Genomic DNA, 15,530 nt, shown 5'->3' on the forward strand with positions numbered 1-15,530 from the left:
TGCGTAATACATTTTATTTATACAGAACTCAGAGTATATCCTACACATATATTTTCATTATGTGTTGTTCCAAATCACTTTATTTTTGTACGTGTCAACATATAAATGGATTTTCAAGTACAATATAAATCCATAATCATATAAAGTACATTATTATAGAATTTAACAAGGCACTTATTAAGAACACAGGGCACTCTCTTATGGGGAGATGGCCAATATGTTGTTTATAGGCACAGGCTGAACCATAAATCCATGTAGATACTACACGGTGATGCACAGGCTTCCAGGATATCAGTCTGCTGCCATGGGATGGGATCCATTATACTCCATGTCCCAGAGTGCCCCTGTGTAACCAAAACACTGCCATCTGCTGGCAGTGAGTGAAACTACATCTTTCACACGTACAGAAACACAGAGGCAATCAAAAGGTAGCAGACTAGCTTTCAAAGCTTTTGCTTCAAGCAGGCTTAGCTAGTAAATTATATATGGGTAAAAGTATAAATGGAGGAGTCCAACTTTACAATCATCTGTTATTAGAGACATACTGTAGGGCCTAGTTCAGAAGTGCATTTGATGCAGCAGATTTGGGAAAATATACTAATTGTGTGTATAGAGATCCCCACAGAGGATGTCTCTGATCCACATCTTGTGTACAAAGAAGAATAATTGGCTGTAACATCACACCTCTGACCAGCCCGGTGGCTGCTCAGAATTTCCATTGCAAGTAAGCTGCTGGATCCTATAAAACTGTGTGAGTAGATGCAATCACACGTTCAGACACCCCTTCCCCAAAATGATCCCAATGCCTTCATTTAACTCCACACTGTCCCCTCCCACAAATACTGGCCGTCACAAACCAATCAATGTACGTTTGTAGGGTGACTAACATTGTTCAGAACCGCAACCATCGTTATTGCACAACCTCTGAAACAGGTCCATTATTTTAAACAATAAAATACAATTTTTTAAACTAAAAAGCAAAATCTGCCTTTTTATTACATTTAAGCCATAGTTTGCATTAACATATTTTCTACCTCCAATTGCTACATGAATACTAGCACAATGATTAGCAATTGATCAGTGATTGACAATATGCTGTCTTTTGGTAGGCAGGGAGGGGATACTGCTGTGTAGGGGAAGGAAAGAGGCTAGGGATCTTTGTAATTGGGTGGAGATATCCGGGCACTGCGACGGGCAGCCTGAGATGCGGTCAGGTATTTAATGCTGCATCTTAGGACGTAAGTTGGGTCACTTCTGCAGCAGGCGGTGTCTATAGTAAGGAGGCCTCTATTACAAGTACAGTGCTATCACTGCTGCTACCATGGAAACCTCTCCAGCAAACCAACAAATTTTAAATATTCTGCTTCAGCTACCCTCTCCCTCAATTTTTGAATGGCATGCCATAGTAAAAAGATGGCCACCTGTCGTTCTCCCATATTGTCCATATTGCAACTGTTCTCTGCCCGTGTCATTGCCTGATCCACTTCTTGCAGAGTAGGTACATCTGTAGAATCTGGGCAGTCACAAAGGGAGGTAGAAGATAATGGGCAAATGTTTCTATGCCTCAGCTGAAACATGGCCCATGACAGCCGAAGTCCAGCTAAAAGAGCAGTCACGCAGCATAACAAATCTCCAACAGCCACCCAGAATATAAATAGGCAAAGAAGGGGATAAATTGCTGCAGGAAAGTAAGGGGTCTATTTACTCCTGTAATTTTTCAAATGCAGCCTGTAGCATGGCAGTTAGGAGCTGACTCGCTGTTACTTTATCTCTCTACAAGGCTTAGTAAATAAATGTCCAAGAAGGAAAGAATACTGCCCTACAACACATGTCCAAATACAGAAAACAAGTGAGGGGAATCCTAACACGAAAGACTGTGCATGATTATGAAATCAATATAAATCAGATCCTACACCAGACAGGATAGCTAGCAAGGAGCCATACACCATCAAACAGCCAACATGCCCACAAAGAGAGAAAACGGGGCAGTACGTAGTATTCCCGCTAGGCTGTTTCAGTGGGGCGCTGCGCCCTGCCCCTCTAGCAGCGCCCTGCTAAAACAGCCTGGTGCCTGCCTGACTGCTTGCACGGGGAAGCCCAGCGCCGCCTTAGACGGCGATGCCCGGCATAACGGCACCTTCCTCCTTTAGTGATGTCTGCGGCCCGGCCCGTCCCTTTTGTGATGTCGGTGGTCCCGGACCGCCCCCCCCCCGCACCCTGACCGACAAAATTACTACAGTGAACACTAAGTACGGATGATTAGAGTTACTGCGTCACAGCACTGAGGTCATAGGTTTGATTCCTACCATTGCGCTAACTGTGCAGAGTTTCCTCCAGGTACTCCAGTTTCCTCCCACAATCCAAAATATACTGGTAGGTTACTTGGCTCCTAACAAAATTAACTCTAGAATTAATGTGTGTGCGTGTACATGTGGTAGGGAATATAGATTATAAGCTCCACTGGGGCAGGGACTGATGTGAGTGTTCAAACATTCTATGTAAAGCACTGTAGAATTTGGGTGCACTATATAAACAACTGTTAATAAATAAAACATTGAAGATGGCACCCAAAATAGGCACAAGATCATGCCACAAACACCTAAAGATGGTCCAAGAGCAGGATATCACTCTGGCTGCTTGGCTCTTCCTTCTGCTGCAGCACACTTGACAGATGGAGTATAATGTTGTGTGTGTGTGTACGTGTACTGTATGCAGTACTGTATGCGTGTGTGTATAAGCACCAAAACAAACAAAATGCTGCTTACTCCTAATACGCCTAGCTATTCCTTTTTGCCACTGTGACTATTTTTAAACCAATCCAGATATTCACATTCAAATATATTTTGCAATACACAAGTTTCTGTGGCATAAATGGTGATATGCAATCTAATTTATAATATTCTAAACATAACATATTAAAAAACATACATAAATGAGAACAAATCCCCTTAAAAAACTCATAACATAAAGTGGTATTTATATAGAAATGAGTATTCAGCGGATGCAATCCAAGACTTGGCACCCAGAGCAGGAAATGTTCTCTGTACACATTAAGTAATGGTAAACACGTACAATGATTTCACGATACTGTGGGAGGAGATCAATTTAGGATTTCAAATTTTGCCTCTTCTGCAATCAAAATCAACCAGTAAACAAAACTACACTAAGCTGTTTTAAATGATTTAAAATGAGAAATATCTGGCACTGTTCCAACACCATTCCAGAGTGATTTTTATTATGGATTTCCAGAACTATTTCTAAAGGAGAAATGTGACCATATAAGGAGGAATCATTTTTGTGGCAAAACTATTCTTTAATTAACCAAAAAGGTTTAAGCTTTTGGATGAGAAATTTTTCAGAGTGTGTTGTCAATCAATGATCCATAGCGTGTGTCCTGTAGACAATTCAGAGATTCAAACTGAACAGATTGTGCTTTCCTCTGATTATTTATTATAACAGTTAGCTATATATAGCACCAGTATAATTCCATTGCGCTTTACAACTGATGACCAATGTTCTGCTAAAAACCTGAATGAGAAATAGTTTTAAAAATAAAAAATCTAAATCACATTTTTCTCTTGGAAACTATAACATTACATACAGACGCAGCATATAAGTGAGTGAGTGGTGTTATTTCACACTTGTATTTCTATCAGTTGCAGTTTGTGTAAAATCTGTGAAATACCACTTGTCTACATTTCTCCTCTTTCAGAGAATTCTCTGATCCCAACATACAAATCTATCCTTTGTGCCATGACAGTGTTATATGATTGCCCAACAAATCCGACAAACCTCTGACCTTATCTAACTCGCACACAAGATTTCTGTTTACACATAAAAACACAATTAAACCTTTACTAGGGAAAACCCTGTTATCCAATTTCATTTCCCTCCTTTGTGTTGTCAGCTTGCTTTGTCCATTACTAAACCCCTAATATACTACACAACCTGCAACAATAGCAAATCCAATTTCTATTGCACCCCCCCTCTTAATTATTCTTCAGCCCATGTCAACCTCTTGCTCACGCTCAATAAGCCGGGCTGATTACTTCATGGGTAAAGTGGACGCAAGTTATAATTAAATTCCTGACCTCCCTACACTGCCTGAACTACTTCTAAATCCTCTTCAATCACCTACTCCTGATTCACATGGGTCTCAGTTCCTCTAAGCCTTTTGTACAACCTATTTCTTTTTTTGATTTGTTTAGCTTTTTTCATTTTTTCCTGCTCTCACTCAGGTTTATCCCTTATAATATAATCATGCAGCCTTAAAACATGAAACTGTAAAACAAGCTTTAAATTAACACAATTATCCGATATATGCATGTGTCCACATAAAATGCAAACAAGGGAATCTCATAATGGTTTCATGCAGATGCTATGTCGCAATACATACAGATGTGTCCACAAACATCTAACCTCCTTTTGTGTTAAACAACCATTGTCGTGCTTACTTGGTAGCACCGGGCATCTTTTTGTTTTATAACTTTTTCCTTTAAAACGTGCAAAAATTTCACAAGCATCTTCAGCTGATTAAAATAATATGCAACATGTCTATATTCAGTGTGTGACTGCGACTATCTGTATATGAAATACTACACTACACTGTTTTCCAGAAAAAAAACCCCACTAACATTCTATTTCTTATGAGACATAAATGTGACAATATTTTTTCATCACATCAAATTCCTAATCTACAATTAAGCATCATAACTGTGGACACTATGGGGGAGATTCTCTAAGAATCTCCGCCCCCCATCGCATATTTAATTATCGCATATGTTGTAAGATATGCGATAATTAAGGCAAAGGACAGCTCTTGCGTTAATAGCTGTCCTTTGCGGTGAGAGTCGCCGGGTCCCAGCAGGTCCCGGCGGCTCCCCCCTCCCTCACACACCCGGCGCTGCTGCTGCTGCACCGGGCTCTCTTCCTCCCTGCACCCGGAAGAGGATCAGTGCAGGGAGGAGGTCACAGGTCCGGGCAGCACAGCTCTGTGCTGCCCGGACACAGGTAAGGGGGCGATGCAGGGCAGCGGGGGGTCGGCGCGGGGTGGCGGAGGGTTGCGGCAGAAGCCCATTGGCTTCTATGGGGCATCGTCAGATTTTTCTGGCGATGCCCCCCGCCGGGTGACGATGCAGCATCCCAAAATGCGGTAAAAACCCCGATAACGGGGTTTTTACCGCATTTTTCGCTTAGAGAATCTCCCCCTATATTTCACATATCATTGCTTATTTAATTAGCACCAACATATTATGCATCGCTGTAAAGGGAATATTTAATCACACACAATGGAAGATCATAGTTATCTGCTTATTCTATTCTACTGTACATATTATTCTGCCTTAATAGGGATAGCAACTTTGGCCAGTATTCAATGGCTGGGATCGCGGCCGGCAGCGAATCCTGTGTAGGATTCGTTGCACTTTCGCCGCAATTCTCCCTTCAGGGAGATTCGCCCGGCAGCCGCCCATCCAACCTATTCAATGGCTCAAGGGCTCTCTGCCCCTGGTGGCGAATTTTAACACCCCCCGTCCCCCGGCGAATGCCACGGGGAGCTGGGGGACGGCTGCAGACAGGGAGATAGAAGCCTCCCTGCCTGCGCCGGACATTGTGGGGGTGAAGAAGGACTGGCAGGGACACAGGGAGAGCCCCCCTAGAGCTGACAGGGGGCTGGGATAGGAGCCGCTGCACTCACTGGTCCCGATCCTGCATATGTAATGATCGGGACCAGAGTGCAGTGAATATATGAATATTAATGAGCGGCTCCCTGCTGGCAAATGTGTAAAAAATAAAATAATATATATATTCATGTGCTGCAAGCACATGAATAAAAATAGCATGCCCCTTCACAGAAAAAAAAAAAATCGGATTTTTTGACACCAAAAAAAAAACGCTTTATTTTAAAAAGGTCACATTCCAGTTCACTGAAAAAAGACAACGAATGTAAAACGGAGGATCATGGCGAAAATCAATGGAGAAAGCAGTTCTCCATTTGAGCATTTAATACACTCCTCGGCGAATTCCACTAAAAACCCTATTGAAAACCACCGGCGAATTGCCAGCCATTCGCTGTTCATTTGCAGTGAATAGGTTCCCTTTAATAAAAAAATTGAGGTCACAATTAAATTTTTTTTAGCATTCACATACACCTACCATCATACGTTCCACTTTCCAGCAGCACCCCGCTGTCTTCTAGAGCTTTGAACTGCTCCACAGCGATAAAATTGTAATCAACACCTGGTACCTCTCCATCGCGTGGTGAACGAGTTGTACCTAAAGTAAATGAAACACCATTAGTGTTTAGATCGACACTGTAATTTTGGTTTATTATATAAAAAGTGAAAAAGCACACCTCAGATTCGAGAGCTGGATTAGAGGTTATTATGAGATGCCAAATAAAGTAAAATAAAGAAAAATAAAGATAAACTATAAAAAAAAAAAAAAACTATGAAAAAAAAAGCTAATTTGAGAGTGCTCCGCACTGTAAAACTAGGGCATTAAATTATGTATGAAGAGGGAATGGAGAGGAATAGACAAGTTTTTGTAAAGTCTGGGAAACATGGCAAAGAAAGAAGGGGAACAAGATTTGTTTCTACTGCTACATAACAAACAATGCACCCGTTTGAAGACGGTTGTATCCACACTGCAGATTCGACATGCCGCTGGCTAGGCAGAGTGCTGCCATAGAGTCCTTAATAGGTATAGATTTGCTGCAGGAGTTGTACACATTTTAAAACTAGTTTCCAGGGAGACTTTGCTGCTGAGCTGCTTCATCTCTAAGCTTGTCACATGGGAACGTGTTGCACTACAATACCCATACTAACTTTGTACTGTGTATAATATACTTCTTTCAAATGTGAAAACACATTTCCAGCTATCAAATTATACAAGATCAAAAAATAAGAATCAATTCTAAAAAAAAAGGATTGGCAGAAAGTAGAATTTTTTTTTCTTTTAACAGTTGTTAAATACGGAAAAATATGTGCATTTCCAGAGGCAATTCTATAAAACCAGCAACTGATCGTGAGAAAGACAATTGGGGGGGAATTTCATAGGTTGAGAGATTCCTTTTTTTAAAGCAGCAATAATTTACACTGCAAAACCAGTTTGATTTTGAAGTGTAAATGATTGCCGCTTTTTAAAAAAATGGAGATTTCTTACCAAATCTCTAATTTTCTGAATATCTCATCCTATTAAATTTCACACTTGATGTCAGTGACTGCTAGGAAGGATTACAGTACTTTAAAGGTGTCAAAAAGTAGCCACTGTGACTGGATGCATTTGGAAATTGGCCCTTTATCGCTCCCTGGAGGAGAAGGCCATTTTGGATTGTTCCGCTGCCCAGTGTGGCTGACAGTTATGTGGGCTGACAACTTCCATGCCTGAAAGCTATCATCCCACAATGTGTCCAAGGTCTCCACTGTGGTTAATGACCGATGCTGCTGATAGTTTCCTCATTTGACTCATGTCACTGCCCTTCGTGGGAACCCTGCCATTTTGAAAAACACCTATGGATCTTCCTTGACTGACTATATTGGTCTCTCCAGTACAGCTAGTTACCTACCATGCCTCCAAAAGAGTAGAACTAACACCTCAGAACAGTGATAGACAAAATGGTTGCTTAAAATACAAATTTATGGGCATTGTCCTGCTGTCCTACCTGTGGGCCACAGTGTGCAGAGGGTTGGTGTGGTGAGAAGGCCCGATGGTCAGGATTCAGACTGCCAGTATACAGACATCAGAACTCCGACCTCTGGCGTAAAAAAAGGCCCTTGTGCTTTTGCTAAGCTCACCAGAGGTTATATTCTCCCTCTATAGGGATTGCGGACCCCCATGAGGGATAATAGCCCCTGTCAGCTGTGATCCTAACTGTCGGGCATTTGAATAGTCGGAAGGCTAGGAGACATTTCGCACACAGAGCAGTGGTGAATGAACATGTGGCTTCAATTCAGTGCCAGGAGGCAGTTTGAGCTCCCAAAAGTTGGGAAGTATGTTATATGCCCATCATAAATTAGCCTAAGGGAGGGGTTCATCTACATCAGGCAGTCCTATAAATTTATTTGGGCAACTACCACTTTTTTATTTCTGTTCTACAAGACATGGATGGGAACTAAGCTGGATGGCATGCTGAACCTTGTAATGTTGCGGGGCCTGCAAGGATGTGGCTGGTGGCTTACCATCAGGGCCGGCGCCACCACTAGGCAGTTTTAGGCATTTGCCTAGGGCGCTAGCCACTGGGGGGCGGTAGTTGGGAGCAGGGCAGGAGGTAGAGCTGGTGGTCTGGCTTAGCGGACAAGAGCGAGGGCTTGCTGCGCTGTGGGCAGCAGTCTGTTATGTTACGTGTGGGCAGCAGTGCGCCCCGGTGCAGTAACAACGGGACGGAGTCTGTTATGTTATGTGGGCAGCAAACTGTTCTGTTATGTGTGGGCAGCAGTCGGTGCATGTTAACTGACATTTTCCTTCACCCGCACCGCGTACAGCCGCTCAGCCGGGCAGCGTCTGAGGGTGAGCCAAGTCCTCAGCGCTGCCCGGCTGAGCGGCTGTACAAAGTGCGGGTGGAGGAAGTCAGGAAGATGTCAGTCACACTGCGCCGGGACTGAACTGCGAGGCCTCCCTCCTGCCCGCTAAGCTCTCCAGCTCTCCCTCCCGCCCGCTGAGCTAGACCCGAGCGCCTCACCTCCTGAAGGGTGAGTAATATATACACCGGATCCCCCCCCCTTCCTCCCGGAGCAACACGGCAGCTTATTCCTCCCCACCTCCACCCATGGAGCGGGTGAGCGCCGGGGCGCCCCCCCTGCCTGGGGCGCTCCGGCGCCTTGTACCGGCACTGCTTACCATAGGTTTTCAAATATATGTGCAGTAACTGACATCTCTGCATTACTATTATCATGTAAAATGTAAACATATTTAACTGGTTGGTAATAGGGTAGGCCATTGGTTCTTAAACTGTGTGCCCTTGGGTGCCTCAGGACACTTGCAGGAGTGCCCTGAGTTGGTGGACCAGGACAAATTTAAATTATTTATGATCAATATAACAGGCTAAACCAGTGCTGTGGACAAACCATAGCAACTCCTGACCATTACCATGTAACTGACCCTAAGGATGACACAAACACAATTTACTTATTTATATATTTTTTCTGAATTTATAAATAATTTACATATGACCTAGGGGTGGAGTGACATTTTTGGTGATGCTTAAGGGCGTCGTGATTCGAAAAAGTTTGGGAACCACTGGGGTAGGCACAGGTAAAGGAAGAGGCAACTGCACTACCTGCATACAATCAGGGCCGGCTCTACCACTAGGCAGCTTTAGGCAGCTGCCTAGGGCGCCAGGATCTTGGGGGGCGCCATCAAATCTACAAATCAAAAAATCAATGATGTCTATGAGGATGCTGGTTGTCTTTGGTGGTGGCTGTGGAACCTCTAAGACCTCTATACTTTCCCTTGAGTCATACTTCCTACATTGCTTCCCCCTCCTCCTTGTACTCTGTTGTGGGTGGCAAAGGGGAGGGTGCAGAGGACCTCCAGGGAAAGCAGGGGATTGGCCACTTTTCCAGGGGGGGGGGGGGGGGGGGATTGGAGGACCACATGATAATAAAAAAAAATGGAGGACCACATGATTAAAAAAAAAATGGGGGGGGGGGGGGGTGTTGGGTTGGTAGGGGGGAGTAATTTGAAGTTTTGCCTAGGGTGCTGAGAAGCCTTACACCGGCCCTGCATACAATGAATACAGAAATATTGTACAATAAAAAAAATATACTGTTACAGGCATGCTAAAATATTTTAGTATTCATACAGGCACGCATACATTTACAATTATAGATATCAGTAAATATAGATAAGATGTCCTAATAGACAACACTGCTAACAGAAATATAAAATATGCAATTATTTAAAATCAAATGTTATAGAAACAATGTATCCAAATCCTTTTTAGAGCAGCAGTAACAAAATGATTTAAGAGAAGTCCAATGGTTATTAGTACAATTCCTAAACCGGATATAGACCCAAGAGATTGTAACAACTATAACATGATTGCGCCCCAAAACATGGAAACTAAACTCTATGCTAAATTGATCGCTACTAGATTAAAGCTGCGCACACATTAGATGATATTCTAAATGATATGGGCAATAATGTCCAATTATAATGACATTTACGTGTATATCGCCTAGTGTGTACACACTACATCGTTAACAAAGCGTGATCCTGTGGGTCATTAGTGATGTCCTCTGAAGAGATCGTCAATGACAACTGGACATAGTCGATGACCATATCTTTTGGGAAATCGTTCAATAGGTTTGCACCATATTATTGGTCCAGGAGTTCAAAGAAAATCATGAACGACATTGTATTGTTTGTAGTGTCCTCTAAAATTTAGGGCCAGATCAGGGGCAACAGAATAGGGGGGCAAGGGCACAGCTTGCCACCCCCAAAGAGATGCCATCACAGATGCGCTGTCAGGGTCGGCACTAAGCTCTAGCAGACTCTAGGGCTGCCGCTGCAGCACAGACACAGAGAGCACTGCTGCAGCTGATTTCTGGCTGTCAATAGCTCCACGTCCATAAGCCATTAGTGCGGGCTCTGGAGGAGGCGGACACTCCAAAGAGCTGCAGAGGGACTCCCAGCCCGGGGAAGCCGTAGCGTGAGGGAGTGTGGGGCGGAGCCTGCAGCGGGGGTCAGCTGCTGGCTGCTGAAGCTGAAGAGAGAAGGGGTGAACTTACAGAGTACCCTTTCCCTCTCCATGTTACCCACTAACTCCCTGTTGCCGCTTTCCTCTCCATGTCACCTTTGTCCTCTCCCTTTCACCCTTACCATCTCCATGTCCCAATTACCCCCTATTATCTTTGCGTCACCCATGTCATCTCCATGTGTCATCTTTTCCCCTCACTAACTCCCTGTCACCCTTACCCTCTGCCACTCACCAACTGCCTCCAAATTTCCCTCTATCTCGACCTGTCACTGACTGCTTCTCACCATCCTCCTCTACTTAACCCAATGCTTACCCCCTGACATCACCCTCTTTCTCCTCTTGTTGTCCATTCCCTGGCTAAACCCATTGCCCTCTCACTGTCACCCATTGCCTTACACTATGGGCAGTATTCAATGAGAATTTTGACGATGTGCAGCGAATCCTGTTTAGGATTCGCTGCACATTCGCCACTGCCCGCCACGTTTCGGAGCCTCGCCGGTTCCAGTATTCAACGAGTCAGGGTGCTTACAATGTTAAATGCACCCCCACGCCACCCCCACTATCAACGCCAACCCGAAGGTCGGAGGACGCTTCGGGTTGGCGTTGATAGTGGGGGTGGCGTGGGGGTGCATTTAACATTGTAAGCACCCATTAGGGTGCTTATACAATTAAAAATCTTATATGGGGGCCAATTAACATTGAAAGCAACCATTAGTGTGCTTATACAATTTAAAATCGTATCTCATTGCATTGTATGCCATATACAATGGTATACAATTATAAATTGTATAAGATCGGGTCCCATCGCATCGCATCTCCATATTGTTACCCCTAAACCCTATTTGATCCTTATTTATTTGTAAGGATATCCTTATGTCTATCCCATGCATGTTTAAATTATTGTCTTAGCCTCTACCACCTCTAATGTGAGGCTAATCCACTTGTTCACTACCCTTTCTGTGAAATAATCCTTCCTCAGATTTCCCCTGAACCCACCTCCCTCCAGCTGCAATGCATGTCCTCAGTGTGTATGTGTGATATGCGCACTACCCCCAGACACATGCTAGGTTTGATGTGCTGCACCATGCATGTAGTGACACCATGCATGTTGAAGGATGGAACAGTGATCGTCCCATCCTTTATTAACATTGCTCCAGTGTGTATGGATGCTCTGGGCCGGAGGGGATGTCCGAATGACTCCCAGTCGCTCCAGTGGGTTCCCGGATTAAGGGCAAGATGTACTAAGCCTTGGAAAGTAATAAATTACAGTTAAGGTAGTTAGGAGCTGATTGGCTGGTACTTTATCACTCTCCATTGTTACACTTTTCAAGCTTAGTACCCTAAGAGTTGTATGTCCACTGATTTCCCCAGTGTTACAGTTGATAGGGATTCAGATATATGTGTTGTTTTTGCTGATGATTGCAGAGTCCAATGTAAGAAGCCACAGAGGACTGGGCTGTAGAATTAGGGTAAGGATAGGGCTATTACCTCTTCTCATACAGATGTGTCCACATACTGTACATCTTGCCTCCTTTTACAATAAGCATTGCTTCTAGTCGTGCCACTCAGTAGAGATGGGCGTCTTTTTTGCTACATTTTCTGAGTCTTATTTTTTAAAAATGGAATGAATAGGGCACACTGTAATATGTTCCATGTGTACGTAGATACAGAAACAGTCACTGAGCCAGATGCACTAAGTTTCAAAAGTGATAAAATGGAGAGTCATAAACCACCAGCCAATCAGCTCCTGCCTGCCATATACTGTGTTATAAAAAATGTCAGGCAGGAGCTGATTGACTGGCTGTTTATCACTCTCCATTTTATCACCTTTCAAGCTTAGTGCATCTGACCCACTATCTCATGGGTCCTCAAACTGCGGCCATCCAGATGTTGTGAAACTACAAATCCCAGCATGCCTGGCCACAGTTTTAACACTCCCTTATAGCAAAACTGTGGCAAGGCATGCTGGGATTTGTAGTTTCACAACATCTGGAGGGCCGCAGTTTGAGGACTGTTTAGTATGTGTACTTTATAGCCTGGACTAGAGCTGCTGCACATAACCTAGTGCAGATCTTCAGTTGTTTTCCTCCATTGTACAGCTAGGTAACTGGGCTCTGCCTGACTCCATGAAGTCTGTGGACTGACCTGGAACAATCATTATCCATCTTCTACACAGGTCTGACCTAATCCCCCTGGGTCTTCCTTCCTCAGTCTTGGCATCATTAATGGTCTGTGATGTCCTGGTGTCTGCTGATAATTATTTTTGCCTCCCAACCTATTCCCTCTACCGCACAGATCTGGGAAATTCCAGCCTCCCTATGACTCAGTTGCAGATTTGCAACTAGGCAATTCTCTCATATCTTACATGCCTCCAAAATGCCTATGAATTTCCCTTGAAATCCCGAACGCTACTGGCCAAAAGATATTATGCACACACACACAGAACCATCAGAGGACAACTGCAAATCATTAACACATCACTGGCACATTGTTAATCATTCCTACACATGGAACAATGTGTGCAAAATCGTGCAAGAGAGTTTGTTATCTTTCTGCAGCGTGTACTTGCACTGCATCTTTATCATGCCCACACACAAACACATTTTAAATTATAGGTTGTTCCAATTGGTCGAAAATGGCCATATCGTTTAAAGAAAACTATCTGTGTGTGAGCAGATTAAAGATGGGTATATACTTAAAGATTTATCTGCCTACTCTATCTGGTATCAATAAAAACTGGTTTGTAATATTTATCATTTCCCAAGACATTTCCCTGTGTTAGCAAACACTGACTGCAGGTGTCCCGAATCATCTTTTTCTGTCAGTTGCTGTAGAAGTGCTGCTAATTTGTTAACTGTGTGTAAGATGTAAGCTTGTATGTCTCTGTTAATGTGGGCAAGCTTTATTTCTGTGAAGCAAGTTTTACTTTACTCGATAGTTGTCTACCCTCCTGCATTCTGCAGGAGACTCTCTGAAATAGCAGCGATCTCCCTCTCTCCCTAATTAGTCTAGCAATCTCCCTAATTTCTTCCAGCCCACTTTACCAGCACCTCTTACCAGCGTGATCTTTTCACAATACGGCAGCGGTAGAATCAGTTCATATGCATATAATAGGAGATTTTACCTCCATCCAGGGATCAAGCAGGGTCGCAGGACGGCAGTTATAAAGCCTTTATTTCAGGCTCTGAATTCCCCAAAAACTGAGGCTGCTCCCGTTCACTTTCCTCCCATTGCAGACACGCAGGACAGTCCAGCAGTGTTCTCACTAAGCGAGCCACCTTTCTGCTTCTCCGGCACCAGCCATCAATCACCGCAGCTGCCTGCTACAGTCTCCGCCGCGCTCCACCGCTGGATCAGCCTCCAGGCAAGCAGAGGAGACGCTGGGGACAGCAATCACCAAGTGCGGACCAAGCGCCCAACGGACCACAGAGACAAGGCACCGGAGGGAGACGGTACAACAGAGGGTAGGCAGCCAGGGGTCTATCACCTTCTGCGGAGATGTAAAGCCGGCATGGGGAGGCTGGGGGAGAGCTCCTGCACCTGCCAAGATGCCTGCTCACCTGTCCTCACACAAGCATTGCCATGGCCACGCCCCCACCGGCAAACCCATAATTTGCCTTGGCAATTTTAACGCTGTAATGAACCCATGGCTTGATAAATGGAGCATCAAGGGGAGCCAGCCTGCGGGTACGAGCAACTTAGCCTCATTTATGGCTGATGTGGGCTGGTACGATGTGTGGAGGGAAAGGTTCCCTAACAAACGACAGTTCTCTTGCTATTCACCCACTTTTAACAATTTTTCTAGAATAGATATGATCTTCATTACTAAGGGTTTGTTTAATAACACTACATCAATTGAATATAAAGCTTGTGGCATTTCTAATCAAGAGGCGCCATTAAGATCGTTCATCAAAAAATTAGGTAATAACAAATGCGTATCAAAGTGTTATAAATATTTAACTGATTTGAGGCAGAAGATCTGCATCCGAATGGATTAGCGATGTCCCTGAATTTACAATGGGTGGATGGGTACAGGCGCTCTTAAATATAAGGGTCTCTACTAACTCTCTAAGGATTCAACAGATACAGCTCAATATACATAGAACGTACTTTACACCTGAGAGGATTAGTAAATTTTCATGAAATAGTAAGGAGAACTGGCCAAAATGTAATGCGATGGGTTGTAACTTCTGGCATCTGATTTGGCAGTGCAAGGAGGTGCAGAGGTTTTGGCAGGGAATTGGGCGCATTTTGGAGACTCTTGGAATTCCCCACCGGGTCATTAGGCACTTATTTTAGGGGTATGGTCAGACGAATTAATATCAACCGAGCTAAGGCAAACCGCTATTAATTTAGGCTCAATTGCCATGGTTATTATCGCTAGGTCCTGGATGGTGAAAAAGGCTCCGGTAATAACCGAGTGGATAAATATGGTTAATTATACCTTTGAACATGAGTGATATATATATTTCTCCAGGAACTCAATAGATAAATTCTATAAAATTTGGGGGTGCTGGTATCTTTCAGTGTATTATAAAGGGACACCATTACATGTATGAACACTAAGATATTCTTGCCACATTTATATTTTTATTTCACTCATAATTTGTTTAAACTATATAAATATGCAACTTTGTTGAGAGCACTTGATTGGCACAACTCCGTTTATCTCAAATAGCACACACTAGGTAAACTTTATGTATCTCATGATAGTGTGCAAAAAAACAAAACACAACAGTGTGTCAATGTTTTTTAGTCACTTCTGTAAAAAAGCACATCTGATAATGTTTAATGTTTTAAGTTCACTTAATTAAGGTAAATGCGTGAATATTAG

General features: G+C 43.6%; 1 protein-coding gene across 3 annotated transcripts in view; it reads right to left on the minus strand.

Moving 5' to 3' along the window:
• The window catches only part of MAGI3 (membrane associated guanylate kinase, WW and PDZ domain containing 3), a 344,066-nt gene that overhangs the window by 130,650 nt on the left and 197,886 nt on the right, over window positions 1-15,530 (minus strand). For all 3 annotated transcript variants that reach the window (XM_083172771.1, XM_083172770.1, XM_083172772.1), the window contains one exon: window positions 6,154-6,273. In XM_083172771.1, coding sequence (XP_083028897.1) covers window positions 6,154-6,273 — 120 coding nt within the window. The remainder of the gene's footprint in view (window positions 1-6,153; window positions 6,274-15,530) is intronic.

The sequence above is a fragment of the Crinia signifera genome, chromosome 2 (genome assembly GCF_055691185.1).
Source record: "Crinia signifera chromosome 2, ASM5569118v1, whole genome shotgun sequence".
NCBI classification, from domain to species: Eukaryota; Metazoa; Chordata; class Amphibia; order Anura; family Myobatrachidae; genus Crinia; species Crinia signifera.